This window comes from Castor canadensis, chromosome 2 (assembly GCF_047511655.1).
Source record: "Castor canadensis chromosome 2, mCasCan1.hap1v2, whole genome shotgun sequence".
NCBI classification, from domain to species: Eukaryota; Metazoa; Chordata; class Mammalia; order Rodentia; family Castoridae; genus Castor; species Castor canadensis.
In genome coordinates, this window is record NC_133387.1 from 158652898 (window position 1) to 158677316 (window position 24419).

A 24419-nucleotide genomic window follows, 5' to 3' on the forward strand; every position below is an offset into this window, starting at 1 on the left:
TGGTACACACACACACACACACACACACGCACACGCACACATGCACACACAAGTGGCTTGGAGCAAAAGTGTAAAATCCCTAGCCAGCCTGTGGGCCAGGCTTAGCATGTGGTCTTGAGTAGTCCATGCCTCCCTCTGACCTCAGCTTCTCCCTCTATAGAATGGGGCTGAACACTGGCTTAGAGTTTTCAGTCCACGCTCCTGAGACTGCTGGCTGGAGGGGTCAGAATCCCCGCTCCAGCTCTTCTACTCACCAGAGCCCTCTCCTGTACCTGCTTATCTGTTGAGGGTCCACGGTATGTGGTTTGAAACAATGGTACCTGCTGCCTCTGAGCCTTCTCTTGCTAACAGTGAGGTCCAGTGGGAGTATCCTGATCCCACAGCTGAGCCATGGTGTTGTGGCATAGCTGTGGTGGCAATACCAAATAATTTACGTGAAAATATGCCTTATTAACTCCAAATGCTTTCAACACTCAGCCCTATTGCTGAGGGTCCCGGGTCCTGCCAAAGGAGACCACAGACTACTGGTATACTGTGTTTCTGCCTACAAGTGGGCAGGGCAGCAGTGCCCACCAAAATGGCATCTGCCCCAGCTGTGGGCTTCCTGGGGACTGTCATTGGAGAGAATGACTTTGTTCTGTAGCTTTGGTCATTAAACTTGAAGAGGCTGGTCCTAAGGATCTATGGACAAAGCCCTTAACAAAAAGGGGACAAGAGGCTGGTGAAAAAATGCTGGAAGTTCCCTACACTGAGCTATCCACAGTCCCTCCCCACTTCCTTCATGGAGAGGCAAAGTGCTAGAAATACCCTGCCTGAGACTTCCTTTCCCCATCCAGGTGTTCCTGTAGGATCATATAAACTAGATTTTCCCTGGATAAACTGTAGGGTTTGCTGCTTGGGGCTTCTTTAAGGTCAGAAGACATGGTAGGGTCAGGCTCTAGCCTCTGAGGAGTCACCCTGCTTTTCCCTTCTACCAGGTGGTGCTAGGACATCAGGGCCAGCTGTTCTACAGGCTGTTCTCAACCTGCAGGTGGACAGGACCTCTCCAAGCCATCCATCCAGAGTTGCCACTAGGGGCTACAACAGGCCTGGCTGTAGCTGCAGCAGCTCAGGCACTGCAGTTTTCTTCCTGCTTAAGTTGACCCCAGGTCTCTAGGATGGAACAGTGGCTGTTTCCCTCAAGAGTTATGGATGCAGTGGTTACCATGGAGATCAAGGCCTGGAGGAAATCACAGCAGCATCCCTGCGTTTCCTTCTGCTCACGTAGTAGAATGAGTGCAGGGACATTACTTGGTAGCTGGACTTGGAGTCAGCTGTCCACCAGAGGGAGGGCTATTGTCTATCTGGGAAAGGCTGGTGGTGATAAGCCATCCCCTGTCCTGCAGCCCTGCTCATGGCTGAGCCTGGGGTTCCTGCAGAAGGGCCCTCAGAAGATCTTGAAGCCCTTCAGTAGGGTCAGGGTGGGTGCCTTGCGCTTGCTCTGGGCGCGGGATGACTTCACAGTGACCAGCTTGGCCTGGGCCACAGCAGGCATCTCCTTCAAGCTGACAGTAGAGAGAGTGTTGAGAGTGCAGCTGGCTAGCCCATGCCGGGCGGTGAGTGGGCCCTGGTGGGACAGGGCCCTCTCCTCAGAGATGAAGAGAGGCCGGGCCAGGGGGCTCTTCTCCAGCTCCCGCCGCACCTCCCGCACTGCCTCATGGAAGACGTGCTGCACATGCTCAAAGTCCAGGCAGGCAGAGACCTCGAAAAACAGGCACCCGAACCTGTTGGCCAGCGCCGCACCCTCGGCCTTGGTGACCTGCCTGGTGAAGAGGCAGGGTGAGGCAGTAAGTCAAGCAAGGCAGGTCCTACCCCTGGCTTCCCTCTGCCTGGGGCCCACGTCTCATCTTCACCCCAGTCTCAGTTTTCTTGTCAGTACAATGGGACAGTGACACCTGCCTCTCAGGACTAAGAAAGACAATTCCTGTTGAGTGCTTAACACAGTACCTGGCATAGCGCCAGTGCTCAATAGCAGATGATGTCACCAAAGCCTGAATATAGGAGTAAGGATGAGGGTAAGAGAGCAGCTGGTCCAAAGTCCCCCATGCCACACCCTACCTGTGGCCAAAGAAAGGCCATTCCCAGCCCACCGTTTCCTTTACCCCAATGTGGGTTCTTTGGACCAGAAGTGACCTCCTTTATAGCCCTGGCACATGCAGTCAACTAGAGAAAGGTCCTGAGGCCAAATCTCCCACCCAGCTATCATCCCCGAAGGTGACAGCACACCCCAAGATGAGAGGGGACGCCAGGGTAGGAAGAGGTTTCTGAGTCAAGGCTAATTTGGCAGGAGCAGGGGCTGGGAGTGGGCTAGCTGCCCCCCACTGCTGCGTGGTGGCAGGAGATTCAGGGGAAAATGTGATTGGAACTGAAGGGTTCCACCGGGGCTGGTGTGCTGCCTACACTCATCGCTTCCTGAGGCCCCCTGTGCTTCTGTGATGTGCTTGAACCTGTAACTGCCATTGTGGGGCTTGAATGATGGATCTTCAGAAAAGAAATCGTGTGTGTGCACGCATGTGTATGAGTGAGTGGTGGGAAAAAGCATAAGTTCTCTTTTTTTTTCCTATTTTATTCAGTGAACATTTTGATAGTGGGTTGGGAAGTGCTGCTGTAACCCACACTTTGACCTTTTGACTGGAAGATAAGCATGGGACACATAGACAGCACTCAGCTAACAGGTCTAGTGTGCCATCGAGTCCTAAGCTACTAAAGCCGGACTTGATGGAGGTAGGCCTCATACTTTTGGAATCCTCCTAACTATGCTTCCTGCAATAGCTAGGATTATACCTGTGTATCACCACACTCAGCTTGTTGATTGAGATGTGCTGGTCTTGAACTATAATCCTTCCAATCTCCTCCTCCCAAGTAGCTGGACTTCTAGACGTAAGCCACCATGCCCAGCCCACAATCCAGTCTTTTGACTCATCTTCCAGGCTCTGTGAGTCCTCAAAGACCACATTTGGTGGCTTTAACATCATACAGTTTCCCAAGACGTAATTTCTCCACGTCTCAGGGCTGGACTGGTAGTGAAAGCCCCCCTCCCCATGGCTCTCCTTCACAAAACCACAGCTCCCTTCTCCCACTGCACATCTGACCCGATCTAAACAAAGGGACTCTCCTAGGAAGGAGGACCAGTGACACCAGTTGCTGGGCCTTTGGGGGCCTGGAAAAGTGGAAGTGACCAGCCATGAGTAGGCAGGGACAGGTGGAAGGTGCCACACCTTGCCAGTGGACTAACCACAGGGAACAATGTCCATCTTGGAGAGCCCAGTGGGATTACTCATTAAGTGTGGGCACCAGCGTCAAGGGCCTTGGGGCTAGGCAGGCCACTTGGACATGAGGAGAGGGTGGTGGTAAACCACGGGGAAAGGTGGGACCTGTGGTACATTCCAATCTGGGTTGTTTAAAACACTGTGCCAGCCAAGCAAAATATGGCTGCGGCATTTTGTGGTAATCTACCCTCTGGCCCAGTCTGTGACCCCTGGTTCAAGGTCAAACCCTTCAAAGAGAGCCTGCCCACCGCAACCAAGTGTAGCAGTGAGCCTAGAGCTCTGTGCTTGAGCAAGGCAAGAACTGATTGGACCAGACAGACACCTGACCCAAGGAGTCAATCAGCGCCTCTCATTGGAACTGAAATTGGGCAGCTAATGACCAGTCAGCTGCTGGGAGTGGGACCAGGTTGCAGAGACTCAGGCAAGAAAGGGTGGGGCAGAGAGAGACCCACAGAGGCCCATGTGGATAGAAGTGGCTTCATTTCTGACTTTTGGGATCCAGTGCCTGTGTGGCCCAGATGCCCTCCCCTTCCTGTCCTTAGCTGCCTAAGGACAGGAAGACCAGCTCCCCCCCACCTCCCCTTGACCTCACAACACAATGTTTTTAATCTAAATTTGAGGGGGTTGCTGTTCTGAGCAGCTAACTAACTCCCCGGCGATGCCACCCTGTCCCTGCAAACGTGGAAAGCGAGCTCCAGAGGCGAGGGCCAGGCTGCCATGCTCACCTGTACTGGGCCATGTCCAGTTTGTTGGCAAGCAGCAGGGCAGGGTAGCCACGTTGCATCTCCTTGGCGTGCAGAGCCAGCAGCTCCAGGTAGCTACTGCTGCCTTCAAAACTCTGGCGGTTGTCGATGCTGTACACCACCAGGAAGGCGTGGGCCCAGTTCAGATAGCGCTCACAGTTCCTCGGGGTGTCCTGGGGAGAAGAAGAGGGGTCCACTCAGGGGCAGAGGAGGTTGGGGTAAAGGCCTTCACCTGGGCCGCCCTTCCCACCTCCCCAATGGGTCTTTGTATATTGTTCCCCAGCAGAGACCTTGTCAAAGGGCACTTGAGTGTGCATTTGGCTTGGTGTGAAAGGAAACATTGTCCCATAACCTCCCTCCTACCACCCAGCCAGACACTCGGCCCCTCTTGGGCCCAGAGCCAAAGACTCTGGCATGGCCCCTACAGAGACCTACTGTCCCTGGGCACTGCTGCTTTGGGGTCAGGTTCATGCTGCCTCTTGGTTTCAGACAATAACTGGTATCCAACCTTGGCAGGGGGTATGGAGGACATGGAGGAGATGTGTTGTGGGGACTTGGGCTGATGAGCTCTCACCCGGGGCATTTGTGTAAACAGGTGAGCACCTGCCTCTATGTGTGTATGAGCAAAAAGCCCTGTAGCACAGGATCTGAGCTACTGCCAGTGACTGTCATCCCTGCACCCCTGGGGAGGACCTGTCCCATGAGGCAAGTGAAAGACTCAGGCCCAGAAAGGTCAGTGCCTCATTCAAAGTCGCATAGCAAATTGGAGCTTAAAAGGGATCCAAATTCCCATCTGAGGCTGCCCCAATCCTCAGCTTTCCATGGGTCATGGGCGTGATGTTACCGGATCTGCGGTGTCCATGACCCTCAGGTGAACAGGCTGGTGGTCCACAGTCTCCTCGGAGCTGTAGGTATCCTCTGTAACACAGATGGTCCACCAGGTCAGAGGGAGGGCAGGCCACTCAGTAACAATGGGGTCTATGTCCCAGCTTCCCTCTGTGCTGGACTCCTGTGCAGTGCTGACTGGATCAGCTGAGCTGGGGTCACTGTCACCCTCTTGGAAGGCATGGGAGGACCCTCCACCTAGGAGATGCTGCCTCACCTGCCAGGTTCAGAGCACCAGAGTCACTCACATACCTGTCTGGTTCTGGCTGTGTGTGTGGCCCAGGGCCCAGGGCAGTGTAAGTTCAGAAGCAGCACTGACAGTCCCTTCCTCCCTGAACCTCAGGCCTCCCCACCCCATCCCTCTGACCATAGTACCTGGCAGGGAGGAGGCCTTCAAGGACAGCTCTTAGGGGGAGATGAGACAACAGAAAGAGGCACAACACAGTGCGGGGAGGACTGCCAGACCTCACTTAAAGTTCCAAGGTTTTGCAACTAATCTTTGTCAACATGACAGCAGAGGAGTCTGAAGTTGGCCACATTGAATCAAAGCCAACTTTAGCTACTTTTTAGCTGTGTGATTTGGTCAGGCCCTCTGGCTGCTTCCTCATTTACGGGAATTCTGTGCTAGGCGCTGTACTAATGCACGTCCCTGCATTAGCACATCTATTGTCCCATCTCCCAGGGCTGAGTGAGGACCGGATGGACTCCTGGGCTTGGGGCCTGGCCTGCCATAAACGCGTAGAGAGGGCAGTGGGGACTATGCAGCTCCAGGCTGATAAGGTGGGCTCACATTTCCACGTGTTTTTGTTCTTTTTATTTTGAAATAATTTTAGATTCATATAGAAGTTGCAAACTAACACCTATTTATTTCCCCCCCCCTTTTTTTTTCTTTTTTGGCAGTACTGGGGTTTGAACTCAAGAGTCTCACGCTTGCTAGACAGGTGTTCTTACCACTTGAGCCACTATGCCAGCGCTTTTTTTTTGCAAAGGGTTTTTTTCAAGATAGGGTCTTGGGAACTATTTGCCCAGGTTGGCTTTGAACCTTGATCCTCCTGATCTCTGCCTCCTGAGTAGCTAGAAATACAGGCATGAGCCACTGAGGCCTAGCAAAAAAAAAAAAAGCAACTTTTTATTTTTGGGGGACTGGGGTTTGAACTCAGGGCTTCAAGCTTACAAAGCAGGCACTCCATCACCTGAGCCACAGTTCCAGTCTGGAAGCTTATTTTATTTTGTGGTACTGGAATTTGAACTCAGGTCCTCATGCTTGCTACACAGGCACCCTCCTCTTGAACCATTCCACCAACTCTTTCTTTCTAATCTTCTTCTTGCACTGGGGCTTGAACTCAGGACCATGAGCTTGCTAGGCAGGCACAAGTGGAGTACTGCTTCTACCATGTTAGCACCTTACACAGTCACAATACAGTTACCTAACTAGGAAACTCATTATCAGTTTTGTACCATGAATTCACGAACTAAATTACTGACCTTGTTTGGATTTTACAAGTTTTAACTTTCTTTTTCAGTTTATTACCTCAAACCTGAGAAATCAGCAAGTGGTCAGTGAGTGGTCTGGTGTGCAAAGAGGACGTCATTACCACATCAGCAATCGATCGCTCTACCCCCAACATTTCCCTTGCCACTGGCACATGTATGTGAGTGTATGTGGTCCTCACCATTCCCTGGGTGCTCCCAGGGGCATCTGACTCCCCCCCAACACCCTTCTGGGCAGAACTGGGGTGCTCTTGCCTTCCTGGCAGCAGCCACTGTGAGAACAGCTCCCCGCAGCCCTGGCTGAATGTGCAGTCACACACTTCTCTCTGAGAGCCGCTGGCAGCCAAGCAGGCCTGGACATGCTCCAGGTCCACTAGCATCCAGCATGAATCATAGACAGCTCCTCGTCCCCAGTCTGCTTGGGGACTTGGATAAATAGCCACTCTTATGCAAAAGCAAAAAAAAAAATTCCAATGGAAAGTATGCTTCAAGTTTAACTATATTTGGCCCAAGAAGAGCTGTCCCCGAATGCCACATCTTCAGATCTGTCTTTATTTTCCTGCAATGCTGTCTGATGCACCCCTTTTTAAGTGCTCCCTCCAAACAGGCATGGCCCAGCCCAGAGAGAGGAGTTAGTCTTGGTCTCCCGGTACCCCTTTACCTCCAACAGCCTTTTGAGGTTACTGTTAGCTCCACTAAGGAAAGATGACAAGATGAGGCTCAGAGGAGGGAATGCACAGCACCCTATCAATAGCATGAACTTGAACTTGGGTCTTCTAGGCTAGACCGCCTCCTGCTTGCTCCTCACTGCTCAGTGGATCCTCTGGTCCTCCAGCTCTATCTGAGCAGAGCACAAGGTGGGACCAGAAGGCCCCAGTGCAGCTAGGGATGAGAGCATGGACAGGCAAGTTGGAAGACACCTCAGGATCATCTGGTCCAGTGTCCCCTTTACAGGGGAGGTCACTGGCCTCAGAGACAGTGGCGCACAGCCTTCCCTAACTCAGGACACTCTACTGTCCTTTTATATATGCTCCTCATAACTCCTGATTAATATCTTGTGGACTTGAATGCCAAGGAGAGAGTCCTTTGCATTCTCTCATTTGCAGTAACAAATTTATAAAAGGCACCAAAGAAGTTCTGGTCAGAGTAGTGCCTTGAAATGGTGCCTGTTTGTGTCCTTGTTGGAACAAGACGAAGGCAAGAGAGGCACGAAGCTGGCTTGGTCCCCCTCTAGCTGAGTCAGGAGACATGGCACAGCTGTTCCATGATGGGAGAAGATACCCCAGAGCCCTCGCCCTCCTGGGGCTCCGCACCAGCACTGAGTCTTCCTGCCAGCTCCAACCATCACTGCCAGCAATGAGGAACAGCTTTGATAGGTAGCCCAGTCTATTAGCCCATTCTCCACATGGGGAAACTGAGGCTCAGAGAGCCCTGTGCCACACAGACCTCTGCCTTTGGGCCCTCTATAGCATGAGCTGCCCCTGGTGGAACACAGCTGAAGCAGTGTCTCATCTTTCTTTGCACCTGAGGGGCTCCATGATCTTGAGCAGGCCACTCATTGAGCCCTCTCTGCCCCAGTTTCTCCACCTATAAAATGGGAATGATGATAATTTTCTGAAGGATAACTCTAGACCCAACGTTCTATTCAACACAGAGCATCTGTGTTGTGCCTACTGTTCTGCTAACTGCTGGAACTAGGGGTGAATGTTTATCTCAAGAGGCTTCCCAAACGTGCTTGGGCTCTTGGGAGACCCTGGGGAAGGGGAGAGTTGTTTCATCCATCTGGCTGAGGCATGCCCTGCCTGTGAACATCCAGATCTTTCTCCACAGAAGGAAAGCCTCCAGCCCCACAGTCTTGCTGCCACTGCTCTCACAGTGGGATAGCGCCTCCATGCAATGGTGCTGACCCCCCCGCAGAATGTCTGAGAGGAGAACATTTAGTGGTCTCCAGCTCAACAGCCGGAGTGAGAACTCAAAGACTGAAGTGACTAACCGCTGCAGGGTTGCTGTCCCCCCACCCCAGACAGTCTGACCACATGGGCCACTGCCAGGGCAGAACTCTGAAATTACTCAATGAGGAAGCTCAAACCACCGCAGTAAGGGCCCTTCCACAGGACCTGAGTGAAGTGTGTAGATGGAGGCAGGGAGGAAGAGACACTGGAAGTGGGGTGCTAGAAAAAATAAATTCAGGGCACCCAGTAAGGTCTGCACTTCAGATACATGAGAAGTGACCATGCAGCGTTTGAACTAGGCATATGTCTTTTTCTTCTTTCTTTGTGTGTGTGTGTGTGTGTGTGTGGGTCAGTACTGGGGTTTGAACTCAGAGCCTTGCACTTGCTAGACAGGCAGCTCTATCACTTGAGCCATGCCCCCAGCCCAGACAGATGGCCCCCTGGGCCCATCTTAGACACTTCATGGGCTTTGTGACTTTCCTCCCCAGCTCCTGTCACTTGTCCTCAGTTTTTTCCACACTCTACCCTCTGATAACACCTCCCCTGCCCAGCACACCACTTTGTCCTGTGTCCTGTTCCCTCAGGAGCTGACCTCTGCTGACCAAGGGGCTCCCCTCAGACTCACTGTGTGACCTTGGTTCAGCAACCTGGGCTCCTTTGAGCTTACTCCCTCCACTATAGCACCTCAGACTGTGCCAAGGCACAGGTGGTCAACCAGAGCTTTAAGGAACAAGCCCCTTGGGGGCTGTCACCCCATCACCTGTTCTACACCCCTGCCTTAACCAAGAGAACCCTGTGCACGCTCTGTTTGACTCTCTGGGGTTCTAATTAAGATCTCTTTGGAGAAAGGAATCATTTTACTCAAGGAAACAAATTTTACCCATAGAACTAAGAAGTCCTGTGGACCCTTGACGGCCCAGCACTGGGGCTGGTACTCCATCCAGTCTGCATAGAGGGGCAGCTAGGCACCTAAGGGGCTCAGAAGCTCATTCCTCAGGCATCCTAGTGACAGTTCAGCAGGGCCTGCTGTGGCAGCACTGTGCTGCAGGATGTCAACCTGCGTCACAGAGCCCTGAGTTTCCTTGCAGGGCACTCAAGGACCCCATCAATTTTTATAAATGGGGAAACAAAATTCAACACCCATTTTCAAAAGGCTAAGATCATTCAGACCCCCGTTGCTGTCATGGACAGTTCACGGTAAAAATGTGATAGAAGTGAGCTGTAATAAAACTCTACTTGTATTTGTCTTAGGAATGAGGGTTCCATGTAAGAGATTATTTTAGGAAAAGGCCCCGCTGCTAAAAATAAATTTCAAAACACTGATCTGATTAATCTGAGGGAATCTGACCTCCATGCCTGGAAAGCCACTTGAAGAGAAAGGAAAAGCAAATGTGCCCTGAGTATCTACTGTGGGTCAAGTCCAAGACCTGACCTTTAATCCGCATGGCCATTCTCTAAGGTATTTTATGGAAACAGTAGCTCAGAGAGGTTAAATGACTACCTTAAGGTTGCACAGCCAGTAGTGGCAGAGCAAGGATTCAAACCCAGCTCTGACAAACACCAAAACGTCCCCTTATCCCATGTACCATGATATAGCTAAAATAATAATAAGACCAGTTTTCTCGTGTGCTTCAAAAACTGACTCAGAGAATACTGGAGAATTTCTCAAACCGCTGATCCAGCTTTTCTGGGAAAGCACACTAAGTGGCCATCTTGAATAGCACCTATTTGGATGTGGACCGCTTGCTATGTTTGGTATTCTTATTTCCATTCTTTTAAAGTCTCATCACACCTCATATTTTAGGGCAAATCAGTCTTGGTTCTCTGAATTGGGCCAAACCCCAACTGTCTGGGATGGGCTGTGAAAGGGCTACTTCTGGCACTTCAAACATCCCCCCCTTGGGCTGAGGCATCCTAGGGGCTCCTCCTTTCTGTCCCCAGATGTGCAATGCTGGTCAAGGACTACCCACAGGGAGGTCCCAGGGGAGCATCAGGAGGGCTTGGGGAGCAGAGGGTCCAGGGAGGAGTGGTTTCTTACCCAAGTTGGGGTCATATTCACTGATAAACCTCTTGGTCAGAAACTTCACAGTCAGTGCTGCAAGAAGCAGAAAGAGGTGGGCTCAGTCTCCCGGCTGGACTGCTGCTGGTCCTCTCACTGTAAGAGGGCCTTGTTTGGCCTGTGGTCCCTGGGTGACACCAAGCTCAGTTCTCCCAGGAAGCCAGGCTGGGGAGCTAAGGAGTTGGTTTGAGAGACTCACAGAACAGAGAAACAAGAAATGAGGGGTGCCAGTCATTGTAGTTGTACCCCGAATTTTTTTTTTTTTTTTTTTTTTTGTGATGCTGGGGCATGAACTCAGGGTCTACACCTTGAGCCACTCCATCAGCCCTTTTTGGTGATGGTTTTTTATTTGTCTGGGCTGGCTTTGAACCACGATCCTCCTGATCTCTGCCTCCTGAGTAGCTAGGATTACAGGCATGAGCCACCAGCACCTGGCTTCCTGGAATTTTTTTCAATGGCAACCAGAGTAATGAGAGGCAAGCCTAAGGACCATACACCTCATAACCATAGGGTCAGCCAGGTGAGACCCTAACAGAAGGGTCATGTCCTTCCTCACCCCCGCCCCCAACACGGGTCACACAGATTCTGTGGCACAGAGCATTTATTCCAGCTATGCCTGAGGTCAAAGAGACAGGAGAGCAGAGTTGATCAGTGGGCCATTCCTGGTAAGGCATGGCCCTCTGAGGCCTGGGATTTCCAGGCAACATTGTGTCCTAAGTAAGCACACTGTAGCCCTGGTTCTCCCTGGCAGAGTTCATCAACAGTACTGATACCGTTCAGAGTGTAGCCACAGAAAAGGCCGGCCAACTAGTATACTAGACTTACAAAGTAATGTGCTATTGTCAAGAAAACCCTTCAATTGACTTTGTAGGATTCCCAATAGTGTCAGTTTGCAAACAAATATTCAGGAAATAGACATTTTAAAATTTAAAATTCCTTCCTTCATGTAGGCACTGGCTCAGCAGCAGCAACAGAGCTACATCCAGAGAAGCAGATTTTCAAAGGGATGAGGGCGAATCTTTCCTGTAGGAAAACCAGGTTCTGCATCCCCTCTCTGATGGAGGTGGGGGAAGGGCTGGCTTCAAAATCAGAGAGTAGGCCCTCAGGGAATATCAAAGAGCACCCTGAGGAAGGGAATCCAGAGCTAACAGAGCCCGGATCACTCACTGATGGCTGTAGCTGGACAAGTGGCCAGCAGAGGAACCCCTCTGTCCCTGCCCTCACCTGCAGCTGTGTGGGACAAATGGCAAGTGGACCTCTTTCTGGGGTCTCTGCTATGGTGACAGCTAGGAGTGGTGAAGGCAGAGTTCAGTGTTGAGGGAAATTAACTCAGTGGAAGCCCCAGATCTTGGTTCAAGGACAAGTCCCTAGCATCTGGGACCACAGTGCAATGTTTTTCCAGCAAGTGGAGAAGTAGTCTGGCTTGAAACAAATACCTTTGATAAGAAAGCACGGTTTGTCTCAGAACCCCCAGGGAGCCAGACTGAGGGAGTGCTCCTTCCTGAGACTCCCAATAACCAGGGACTTCTAGCAACTCCTTTCAGTGAGGAGGTGAGGGGGTGGGCAGCCAAAACCAGGAAGGAGCAAGCTTGTGACACTGGCCACAAAGGTGGCCTCAGGCTGCAGCTCAGTGTCCAACACGTCCCTTTGGTGGCAATCCGCAAGACTGCTGCTGGCCCCAGGGAGTCTCTCTTCCTGGGACAGGTGGGGAGATGCATGAAGACCGGGAAACAGGGAGATGGGGTGGAGGGACAGCAGGGGTCACAGACAAGGAGTTCAGAGATACAGAGGCAAGGGACAGGCCAGGAATAGAAGCCAGGAGAAAGAGAGGGAGGAGCTGAGAACAAAGCCCAAAAAGGAGCGAGAGAGCCAGCAGAGAAACTGAGGCACAGAAGGAAGACGGGGTGTCACCCACACCTGGGAAGGAAGCCCCCAGGCCCACAAATGCCCTCCCCATCCCGCGCCACTCACCGGACTTGCCGGCCCCGCGGCGGCCCAGGATGGCCAGGTTGACCTCGAGGGGCGCGCTGTGCAGGCCGCTGCCCGCGCGTGGCTTCCCGAACACCGAGGCCATGGCTCAGCGGGGAGGACACGGGCCCGATCGGCCGAGCGCGGCGAGCTGCGTGCCCGCCGTCGGCGCCTGGCGAGCGCACGCCCCGCACCCTCGGGTGTCCGCGCCCGGCCGAGCCCAGCGCCGCCGCTGCGGTCCCGCCGCCCCGCGGGGAGGAGGGGCGCAGCCGGCGGGCGGGCGGGGCGCCCCGGCCCCAGCTCCTTTTAAGGGTTGCCGAGCCCCCCTCCGCACCCCCACCCGCCGGGAGTCGCGGGCAGGACCCAGGCACGCTCCCTTTCTCCCTAGCGCCCCCAAACCCGGCAGGGAAGGACCGGAGACAGGGCGTCCCGGGATAGCGGGTAGAGAGGAAGGGGGTGTGCAGCTTTGTCCGAACCGCGGTTGGGGAGCTTCCCACCAGCAAGAGCATCCACCCCTTTCTTTGTTCTGCCAAACCGCCCCGCCTCCTCCTCCAGGAAGCCACCCAGTTGGACTCCGCGTCTTGCCCTTTAGGCCAGGGCCAGCTCAGGGTTGTTTCTCCAACCCTGTCCTTTGGTGGTATCACTGTAGAAACCAGGCTCCTGGGAAGAGAGGACGAGTGTCCCTTGCTATGACTTCATGGGTTCAGCCTCACCAAACCTAACCCATCCCCGGACCTGGCCGCGCCTCACATCTGTAATCTCAGGTATTTGGGAGGCTGCGGTCTGGAAGATCATAGTTAGAAGCCAGCCCAGGCAAAAAGTTAGCACGAACCCATCTCAACCAACAAGTCAGGAGGGAGGTGTAGGTACGAGGATAGACATCTGAGACCTGCAGGGGACAAAAACAGGCACCCTATCTAAAAACTAAAGCAAAATGGGCTAGGATGTGGCTCGAGTGGTAGAGCGTCTGCCTAGCAAGTGTGAGGCCCTGAGTTCAAACCCCAGTGCTGCCAAAAAAAGAAAAAAGAAAACTAACACATCCTGGATATTGCTTCTCCCTCATGGGTGCTCATGAGTTCCATGTGCTGTGGTCTGCTAGGTAAACGGTGTGTTTGTTCTAAAAGCTGGCACCCCTCTTGCTTACAGCAGCTCTGGGGTTGGTGGTGAGCCTGGCAGACCTGGCAAAGGACACTAGTGACCTAGTCACTCGGGATTTAGTGCCAGCTCCTTCCCTTGGGTGATCTTGGATAAGTCACTTAATTCTTTGGGTTTCATTGTCCCCCCATCTATAAATACTGAAGGAAGGAGAAATAAATCTGAAATTCCATGATGTGACTCTGGCCTAATAGAGGCAGAATCCGCCCTGGGCTCCAGGCCTGAGTACATTCGAGCTCCCTGTGGGGCCTGATTTCTGGACTAGGTTCTAGGCTAGAGGCACAGGAACCTAAGTACATCCACCCTCCTTCCCCGCACCCAGATAGTTAGCACCCACCCATCCGCAAGAGAAACCATGGAAACCCAACAGGCACCAGGTGCCAGGGACAGGGACAGAGCAAGGATGGGAACAGCTTCTCTCCAACCAAGAAGAACTGCTGTCCTGGACAGGATTAACTCTTTGGGGAGATCACAGTAAACCAGCTGTGTTATTAAGACTCTAAGGTAGCAGGAGGAGTTTGTTAACATTACACCCTCAGGGCAGAACTGCTTGCACAACTAGTGGCCAAGGGTGTCCCTTGGAGTTGTAGAAGTTGAGAAAGTGGGGGCCAAGTTTCAGCCACATCCCTGGCTGGCTGCAGTCCTGTGCAGACAGACTGGATCCGGATGGAGACTGTAGGAAGAGAGACCGTCTCACTGGAGGGCCACTGGAGGGGGTAAGCTATGGACCCACACAGGGCCTGCAAATGAGTTCTTCCACTTCCCAGTTTGTGTGATGCTGGGGAAAGTATTTCATGTCTTTCTCGTATTGCTTTCATCTTTTTTCTTTACATTTCTGAGTTTTATTTACTTGTTTATTTATTTATTTAGGTTTTTTGAGACAGAGTCTCTCTGTAGGCCCAGCTGGCCTCAAACTCTTGGTTCTTCCACCTCAGTCTTCTGAGTGCTGGGATTACAGATGTGTACCATTATGCCTGGTAATTTTTGCATTTTAACTCCTATATCTGTAGCATGCTGGTGGGTCGGCGGCTTGGTCTGGTGATGCAGTTTCAAGGGAGAACTCAGGAGTCTCTGCTCCCATTTCCTGCATGGGGAACAGGAAATGCTTCTCTCTTTTCTTCCCACTGTTCCTCTCCTAATAAACTTTGCTGTTACTTTTACTAAATCTTTGCATCTTGCTTGAATTCTTCTGCCAGACACAAGAACTGAGGTAATTTTCAGAGTCATTTTTTCTGTGAATAGAAATGTCACAATGAAACCCCCTGTATGACTATCATATACTAATAAAAAATGTTTTAAAAAAAGGAGATTGTCAAGAGAGAACTCAGCTGAATAATTAAAACCTGTTTCAAAGTTTCTGTTTCTTCATCATATTCACTAGTTTGTTTTATGACTATCTTTAATAACTTCTTTTGTTCCTGAGTCATGTTTTCCAATAGTTTATATCTTCTAAAAGCTGAGGCAAGTGCCTTACCATTTGAGCCACACCCTCAGCCCTTTTGTTTTTGTTTTTGTTTTTGTTTTGAGGTAGGGTTCCCAAACTTTGCCTGAGTTGTGCTGGAATTTGCAATCCTTCTGTCTCTGTGTCCCGAGGAGCTGGGATTATAGCAGTGCACCACCATACCTGTCCAACCTCTTCTGAATGTCTTGAGCTTTCTCAGTGTTTCTGCTTTTCTTCTGCAACATCTCTTCAATATACTAAAGCCACTGTAAATTTCCTCTATTTTCCTGCCCCCTACACGTCTTCTAAAGCTTTTCTACGTTCTTCTACGTGGGATTTGATCTCTGCAGTAACTATGGTGTATACATTTCCCAATACTTGATTCTCAGTTCTTCCGCAATGTTTTAGAAAGCTAGCTTCCCTTTCTTTTTTTAGGCAAAATGATTTAATGATTTATTAAATGATTTAATTAATGATTTATTAAATCATTTATTAAATTTATTAAATGATTTAATAAATCATTTAATAATTTTACAATTTGCTATGTTTTGATTGGTTTTACTGCACATCAAGGTCACCTTTAAAGTTGATTTTTCTTCCAAGAAAAAAAAGTAAAAGAAAATTATAAAACTTTTCCATATTACCATCTGTGTATCTCCTTAGGAAAGTGCAGCACTACTACTGAGTGACTATGGCATCCCATGGAGAACTTCAGTCTTAGGGCACAGCGTGAAGAGCTCTTGGTTTTATAGCCCTAAAAGCCCTCTTTGAAATGACCTACCTTCCCTTTCTTAAGACTCCAGTTTCCTCATCTTTAAAGCTCAGATCAACCGGATAGGAGCTGCCAGGATGCAGATTCCGCCTCAGTGTGAGGGTGAATTCTAACCACCGGCCACTGTCCTTGGCTGAAGCGACCCCACTGACACTGACAGCAACCAAGATGTACGATAGAGAGCACTTCACATGATTTGCCGGTGCCATTAGGTGCCCTTTAATTCCCTTCCAGTTCACTGATTATTTAAGCTGGCCCTCTAAGTGTTGCCCTGCTCAGCCCGAGGCTTGGAAACAGTGCCTACCTCACCCAGTCCCCTTCCCACTCCCAGTCTCCTCACCACCCAAAAGTGCCTACTGTGGACTGGAAAGGCCCTGGAGTAAGCATCTTGCCATTCTGGGCCTCACTGCTTTAGAATAGGGAGAAAATTAAGGGTTAGATGAAATAACATGGAACTGTCCCATTCAGGGCTTGGCCTGTGTCCCAAAGAACCTCCATTCCACCTGCAGGAACAGGAACAGTACCTCATTCCTCCCCCACCCACTAAAAAGTCAGCGAGCAAGACTTAGTGAGCAAAGTTTGGACACTTCAGCTCGAGAGAGAGAAAGAGAGAGAGAGAGAGAGGTTACTGTGTTAGGACAAGTGACCCACTTCTCTTCTCCTCACTGCCCTCCTACCATCATGGATCCTTGTAGAAGACTTTCAGGCACCCAAAATGTAGGGGCTGTGGCATTGAGCCCAGCAGTGGGCACACAGTAGATACTTGCTAGATGTCTCTGGGGTGATCAGGTGAGATGTGTACAGAACTAGTTAAACCCAGTTGGCACACAATAGGCTCTGTTAAGTGGAATCCTGGGCCCTAAGCTATGGGAGTTCCCAGTCTGTGGAGAGAGAAGTATGAGAAGCCTATGAGAACTTGCTATGCCCCAAAATCTGCAGGCTGGGATGGGCACAGCCCCCAGCCGCAGAAGGGAGCAAGAGCAAAATGCAGCCAGCTGCTTTTCATAAGATGTTTACATGCAGAGAATAACGATGGCAGGTTCCCCCTGTTTCTGATAACTGCAATGTCACACCCCTCCCACCTGAGAACTGCTGCTCTACTTCCTAGTTTGCCGCTGTATATAATAAAGTTGCTGGAGGTGGTGGAGGCTGTTGTGTGTCTCCACCAGATCACCCAGCCCACCTGATCCCAGCTTTTTTGCATGTTTGTCTATTGCCTTTTCTCAATCTCCCATCTCTCCCAGTTAGGTTCCTAGGACGAGCTCATGCAGGCCGCGAGACTGGTCTGCTGGGGGAAACACAGCCCCCGTCTCAGGAAGATCTCTAGTCTGATCGAGGAGATGTAGCCCATGTCCTGGGAGAATCCACCTCAGTCTGATGGGGCAGTCCTGCCCTTTTTGTGTATGTAAGCCTGTGAGGCATTCTTAATGCCAGGTCCTAGCAGGCTCCAGGCCCACCACTCCCCACCCCCACCCCAGGAGCCATTCCACATGAGGCTAAGCTTTGGGAGCTCTCTGTGATGTCACTGCTTCCTGGAGCCACAACCTGATGGCCACGTCTATGCTTGTTGATGATAAATTCAGATGTCCAGGCTGAACAGAACCTTAGAAATCAGATCCAAAGCTGGAGGGGCTGGGCAGTTTGGCAAGTCAGTGAAATACAGTATCAAAGCCCAGGCAGGAGTCCTGACTCCTAGACCAGGGCTCGTGCTTTTCCCCACCAGGTGCTGCACACCACTCACTGCCCTAGGTGCAGGAACTTCACCATGGGTGGAAAGGGCGGGGATCCCCCATCAGACTGGGGGGAGGGGAGATTCTCCCAGGACAAGGGTACATCTCTACCATGTTAGGGTCTGGGATTCTACTTAACAGACCCTGTGTGTCAGTCTTGTGATGCAGAGATGACCAAGGCCGGATCTGTGCTGCATAAAGGCTGAGTCTGACGCCAACTCCTTTCCTTGCCTGTTCCCTGCCTCACACAGTGTACAAAGTGGAGAGGGAGGTTGGTGTGGGGTCGACAGGGCCTGGGAACTCCGTGGGCTGCCCACAACCAGGATAGTTGCTGTCTTCTAAAATCCCAAAGGGCCACTCAGTGTCTGGGAGGAGGAAACTCTCCCCAGCTGTAGACAACACCCGCTGGGGCCCTGGGGGTTAGGGCCAGAGGGTGGAACCTCAGCCCAGCCTGTACTTGGGTGACCCTCTCTCCACTGTCTGGCTGCTGAAGGTGGAAGCTCGGTGTGTGCAGGAGCCCCCACCCACACAAGGGGGCTGGACTTGGAGAAAAATTGAGAGGAGAGCGAATTTCAGCCTGGAGGAGTTTGCCCTTCTTCTTCCTCCTGCTGTCAGAAGGACAGTGATGGTTCCATCTGGCTCTGTCTGACCATCCGTTACCAGGTGTCTGGAACAGACCATCTGGAAGGGAACTATGGCCCCAGTACTGGGGCTTGTACTAGCCCTCTTCGTCCTTCCCCTTACTTTAGCCTTGCAGAAGCAGCAAGGCTAGTATGGGTGGACAGGCACAGCCAGGCTGGAAAACAAGGCTTGGGCTCAGCTGCCAGCCCTACATCATCCTTCATAACCAAGGAAAAGCCCATGCTAAGTCTACCTTTCTCCTCTGTGAGATGGGACTGTCAGGTACCCTCTGCTACTATTAAGGCCACTAGCAAGGATGCAGTCAGGACCTGGCTTTGCAAAGCCCACTTGTCCCCAAGAGGGGGTATCATGCCTGCTGCTTGGACCTTCCAGGCCCTCGCAGCCAATATCTGACTGCAGAAAAGGAGAGAAACTGGCAAAGGGCCTGGGATAGTGTTTATTGGACTCCTGCCCCCTCCCCCATCTCCTCCTCCTCTTCCTGCCTGGTCTCTGGGGCAGAGCATCTTGAGATATTTCTGGCAGCATCCTCCAGGCCTCTGGCTTCCCAGACTCGCACATGTGCCCCCACCTCCCAGCCCCATTTCGGTGGGGTGAACTGGCTGAGAGTTCCCTTAGCTGGGTAGGCTTGTTGGTTTTGCAGATTCATCTGTGAGGGCCTATCAATCAATAAATGTATCCTAAGGCAGATGGAAGTTTCCCTGCCCTCCTCTCACTTCCTCCTTGGTGATCTCCAGCCACTCTAGCCTCCCGAGGCTGCAGGAGGCCTGCAGGTGAGGAAGGACCAACTAAACATCTCCTAAGTGGGTCTAGGGCTGTTTCCTCACCTGCAGAATAAGGGGCAGGAGATTCTAGTCACTAAACTCCCTTCCACTGACATTTTGGAACTACTGAGTCTTAGCTGGTTACCTAGAAAAGTGTCACATGCTGAGCAGCAGGAGATTTGGAGCTGTCTGCCCCAAGCTGCAGGACCCTGGCAATACCCCGTTCTCTCTGCCCTATGTCCTCACATAAATGAAAGGTCAGACCCCTTGAGCCTGAGGTTCAAGAGGCGCAGAGCGCTGTGGTTAGGAGTATACAGACTAGAGTCAAATGAGCTGCATTTTAGTCCTACTGTCTGTCACTTTGGCCATGTAACTAAACCTCTTGTGCCTTAGTCTCCTCATCTATGAGACGGAGCCATTAATAATATCCAACTCATAGCATTGCTGTAAGTGCTACCTATTAAATATTAGATATCATAGTATCTACTCACAGGATCCTTGCAAGGAACATAGAAATGAATGTAGACTGCTTATAACATACTGCAATTTAAGTAGTTTAAGTGTTAGTTCCCCATTCACAGGCACATGGTCCCTCTAGCACCCTTACTTTTCTTCTCTGAAGGTCCGGAGCCACACAGCAAAGCGGGGGTTCGGGGATGTGGGGGGTTGTTCAGGCAAGTGAGTAACAGGCTTAGCTTCCCATGCCCGGGTAAATCAGGGATTACTTCCACACTGAGGGGTTTATTGGATGCTCACCTCAAGCACAGTTGCTACTCTTCCCATTTTACACAAAAGAAAACAGAGGCTAATCCAGAGTCTGAGGCAGAACCCTGGTCCTGGACCACTCAATCTACTCAACTTCTGCCTCCCCCTCCAATCTGCCTGTTCTACCCCTCTGAGCAGAAGGGTGCTTCTTCCCAACTGAATGACCTTGGACAAATCCTCTAACCTCTGAGTCTCATTCAGAACGCACACATAGTGCCCCAATCCTATGAAATAGGTTTTAGTATTGGCTCCGCATTCAGGATGAGGAAGTCAGGGAGTTAGGGGACTGAATGTGCACAAGGACACACCGCTGGATGGTGCGAGCTAAGTGGTCTATCTTTGCAAGTAGCCCCGCAGTGCCCAGCATGCGGTGGGTCACTATTGTCACTGTTCTCTTACAGGAGTAACCACACAGGTCTCCAAATGCCCTCTGGGCCCACGGGCATCCAGCCTATGTCACATGAGCCGAACTATCTTTAGCCAGCAAAGTATTTATATCCCCCAGGGAAGTTCTGCCCCCACCTCCCCCACCCCCAGCTAAGGGGGAGCCCCAGAGTCTGTGGCCGGCGAATCCAGGCCCGCGGTGGCGGCCTCTGCCCCTCTGGCCATCATGCCGCGGGGCCTGGAGGTCCCGGTGCAGGTGTGGGTGGACGATCAGCTCTTCCAGGCCGACCAGGCGCTGCTGGTGGAGCACTGCGGCTTCTTCCGCGGCCTCTTCCGCTCGGGCATGCGGGAGGCGCGCGCGGCCGAGGTGCGCCTGGGCGCGCTCAGCGCGGGCGGCTTCCGCACCACGCTGCAGGTGCTGGGCGGCGAGCGGCCGGCTCTGGCGGCCGACGAGGAGCTGCTGCAAGCCGTGGAGTGCGCCGCCTTCCTGCAGGCGCCGGCGTTAGCGCGCTTCCTGGAGCACAGCGTCACGTCGGACAACTGCGTGTTGCTATGCGACGCGGCCGCCGCCTTCGGCCTGCACGACGTGCTCCACGGCGCCGCGCTCTTCATCCGCGACGGCTCGCGCGAGCTGGCGGCCGAGCTGGCCCTGCCCGAGGCCCGCGCCTATGTGGCCGGCCTGCGGCCCAGCAGCTACGTGGCCCTGAGCACGCACACGCCCGCGCCCGGCTTCCTGGAGGACGCGTCGCGCACCATGTGCTACCTGGACGAGGAGGAGGACGCGTGGCGCACGCTGGCCGCGCTGCCCCTGGAGGCCAGCACGATGCTGGCAGGCGTGGCCACCTTGGGCAACAAGCTGTACATCGTGGGCGGTGTGCGTGGTCCCAGCAAGGAGGTGGTGGAGCTGGGCTTCTGCTATGATCCAGAGGGCGGCACGTGGCACGAGTTTCCCAACCCGCACCAGCCACGCTATGACACGGTGCTGGCCGGCTTCGATGGTCGCCTCTATGCCATCGGCGGCGAGTTCCAGAGGACACCCATGAGCTCCGTGGAGTGCTACGACCCAGCCGTGGGCTGCTGGAGCTTTGTGGCTGACCTGCCACAGCCGGCCACAGGAGTGCCCTGCGCCCAGGCGCGTGGCCGCCTCTTCGTGTGCTTGTGGCGGCCAGCTGACACCACGGCGGTGGTGGAGTACACGGCAAGGATGGACGCGTGGCTACCTGTGGCCGAGCTGCGGCGTCCACAGAGCTATGGCCACTGCATGGTGGCCCATCGCGACAGCCTCTATGTGGTGCGCAATGGACCTTCTGATGACTTTCTGCACTGTGCCATTGACTGCCTCAACCTGGTCACAGGCCAATGGACGTCGCTACCCGGCCAGTTTGTCAACAGCAAGGGAGCACTCTTCACGGCCGTGGTGCGGGGTGACACGGTCTATACCGTCAACCGTCTGTCCACGCTGCTCTATGCCATTGAGGACGGCACGTGGCGGCTGCATGCGGAGAAGGCTGGCTTTCCCCGGCCCGGCTCCTTGCAGACCTTTCTCCTGAGGCTGCCCCCTGGCACTCCAGGGCCGGTGGCTACTGCCTTGCCAGAACTGTGAGCCCACAGGAGAGGACACCTGAGACTTCCTGAGCCCTGGCTGAATCTCTGGCCTTAGGAGCTGCTGGGAACTTTTTCCCTGTCTCTGCTTTTTGGTAGCTGAATGTGTCCTAGAAGCTCAGGGAGCAGCTACAATGCTGGGGTCTGAGCCCTCAAGTCACTTGGGCTCTCCCGAGAGCTGGTGGGTCACAACATCAGGGAAAGGGGAGAGGGGAGGAGGTTAACATTTGAACAACCCAGGTTTGTACGGGAATGGGTTAGTAATTGAACATGGTTAGGAGTGGGCTCTGTGATGTTAACCAAACTGTTGGTGGGCAAGAATTAGGCACCTAACCTGTGCTGCACACAGTGCTAAGCCAAATGAGAGTTACCAGGCCGGGGTACACAAAGCTTAATCCTAACTGTACAAAAAAATTTACACATACTTGCTTCCATCCACAAAGAATTCAAAGTAACATGCTGACTTAAAAAAAAAACAAAAAAAACACCCATAATATAATAAAGTACTAAAGGAATCAGCAGGGCAAAAGGAAAATAAGGAAAGAGGAAAAATATAAAACTCCATAAAGGAGGAGATTATACAAATTGTGTGGCGGAGACAGGCAGGACAATCTTGAAGCCACAGAGAATGACTGCTCACAGGAAGGGGCTGGTGGAGTGGCTGAAGCAGTAAGAATGCCTGCCTAGCAATCATGAAGCCCTGAGTTCAAACCCCACTGCCTCAAAAAACAAAACAAACAACAAAAAAAACCCAGAGATGGAGGAAGCCTGGAGCAGACAGGAAGTGCCTGTGAGTCCAGCCTTAAGGCAGAGCAACTGTGGATGAAAGCATTTAGGGAGAGGGTGAAGCTGGCCCCACTTTTGGCAGACAAGATTGAGCTGAGCCTGGAGCGAGACTACTGGGAGAGACATTGTGTTCCCTTAGTCATTTTGGGACATGAAACATCAAGGGAGCACCCGTGTGCAAGCCCCTTATCAGGTCCCTTTTTGTCATCACCACAGGGATGCTGCACTGTTGACTTAGAGTCACTCAAGGAGTAAGCTTCGTCCTGCTTATTTCCTCAGTTGTACACCTCCCTCTACACTCTACAGCTTCTGTCTCCTGGCCTCTGCTCCTGCCATTCCCTGGTCCTGGAATGCCTTTCCTCTTCCTCTCTCCCTCTGTCAGCTCCATACCCACTTCCGCCCTGAAGGACCGGGTGATGCAGCCCTTGGTTTTTGTGCTGTTGACTGCCTGCATTGCTCATTGGCCCCTGGCTGTGATCTCATTCTGGGCTCTGTGTATAGCATACACACATGCAGACGGTAAGGGTGGACAGAGGTCCTGTGCTGTTAACTAAGCTGGGAAACTTCCCCACCTGCACAATGAAACGGTGAGGTCTTGCAAAAACCCAGGTTGTAGGGGCCACTAGTTAGGGCCCCTACACTGATCTGTGTTGTTGCACAAGGACTCCTGTCCTTTAGAATGCTCAGTTTTAGGGCTGGTGGAATGACTCAAGTGCTACAGTGTTTGCCTAGCAAGCGTGAGGCCCTGAGTTCAAACCCCAGTACTACAAAAACAAACAGAATGGTCAGTTTTGTGTTCTGGGCAGATGCCTACCCTAGCCTTCCAGTCTGTCTTTACCCTTGAGCAGACTTTTCTGAATGGTCCTAAAGGTCTCCATCCTTCAGAACCTGAGGCTCATGGGAACTCAACCTCATAACAGAAGTGGAGAACACAGCACTGGCAAGGCACATCTGGGTATGGAGGCTTGTGTCCTGGCTGTTTCTTGCTGCCTTGTCCCCTAATGTGTGTCCCAAGCCTAGAGAAGCCTATCCTTCGACCCCTCAAACCTTTCAGCCCTGGAATAGCCTAGTCAGATGATTCCCAATGACAGCTCTGCCTTTTGCATCCTTTGAATGCTGCAGAGAGAACTTTCACACCCATCTCCTGCTCTGGACCCACCACAGTCCTAGGAGTTGGGTACCACTTCCATGTGGCAGATGAGGTATGTGAAGCTCAAAAGCTGACTGCCCAAAGCCAGACAGCATAGCAGAGTCCCTCACTAGTGGTTCTGTCAAAGCCTATTTTTTATTATGTGTCAAGGATTTATCTAACTCATAAGGGAACCAGAAGAATGCAAAGCTGGTTAAGAAGAGCTTTTGAGAGGCAGAGATTTGTATATTTAGTGGGAAAGGACATGCTGGATAAATTTGTAAAGTTAGAATGAAGCTGGTTAATGTCTTATGGGGCAATAAAACCATCATTTTTGTGGTTCTCTTCTGGGAAAAAATCCTTTGCATTTTCACATACATACACATACATACTTGTGCTTGCACCCACAAGTTAGCATAGAATTTCACAAAGCCTGGGCCCTAATAGACAGTAAATTGTTGCTGGTGGGGTGCTCAGCTGGTAGACCACCTGCTTAGCAAGTGGGAGGCCCTGAATTTAAACCCCAATACTGCAAAACAAACAAACAAAAAAACCCAGTCAATTGTTTAAAAAAAAAGTCTGTTGGCCCTTAATTAAATAACTTCCTGGTTCAAACCTGGACACTGTTCAGTGTCCCAAGAGTGATGCTGAAAGGACCTGCAGTCCTCTGCTTCCAGGGCACGGATCGTTCTTGACAGCCTGGAGCACTTCCCCTCCTGGCTCACACCTGTCCAATGCTGACTGCGACGTTAGGAGCCGTCAGCTCCTGGGTTCTGTCAACCCACTGAACTCTGCCTTTGGTTGCATTCTGCTCTGGTGGCCCATTTGGTTGTCCTTCACCCAGAG

At 52.1% G+C, this 24419-nt stretch overlaps 2 protein-coding genes and 1 non-coding gene across 3 annotated transcripts; 1 reads left to right on the plus strand and 2 right to left on the minus strand.

The window, feature by feature from the left end:
- Nucleotides 1-48: 48 nt before the first annotated feature.
- Nucleotides 49-12607, minus strand: Rasl12 (RAS like family 12). Its single transcript, XM_020172874.2, has 5 exons — nt 12410-12607; nt 10418-10474; nt 4896-4969; nt 4034-4224; nt 49-1802 (listed from the first exon to the last, which is right to left on the minus strand). The coding sequence occupies exons 1-5, from the start codon at nt 12510-12512 to the stop codon at nt 1427-1429; spliced, it is 801 nt and encodes a 266-aa protein (XP_020028463.1). The 5' UTR covers nt 12513-12607; the 3' UTR covers nt 49-1426.
- Nucleotides 12608-15649: 3042 nt separating this feature from the next.
- On the minus strand, nt 15650-15781 carry LOC141421107 (small nucleolar RNA SNORA25). Its single transcript, XR_012445785.1, has one exon. It is a non-coding gene; the product is annotated as a small nucleolar RNA SNORA25 (small nucleolar RNA).
- A 4440-nt stretch (nt 15782-20221) lies between these two features.
- Nucleotides 20222-23889, plus strand: Kbtbd13 (kelch repeat and BTB domain containing 13). Its single transcript, XM_020172876.2, has one exon. It carries the CDS (start codon nt 20283-20285, stop codon nt 21657-21659), a length of 1377 nt encoding a protein of 458 aa, XP_020028465.2. The 5' UTR covers nt 20222-20282; the 3' UTR covers nt 21660-23889.
- Nucleotides 23890-24419: the final 530 nt, after the last annotated feature.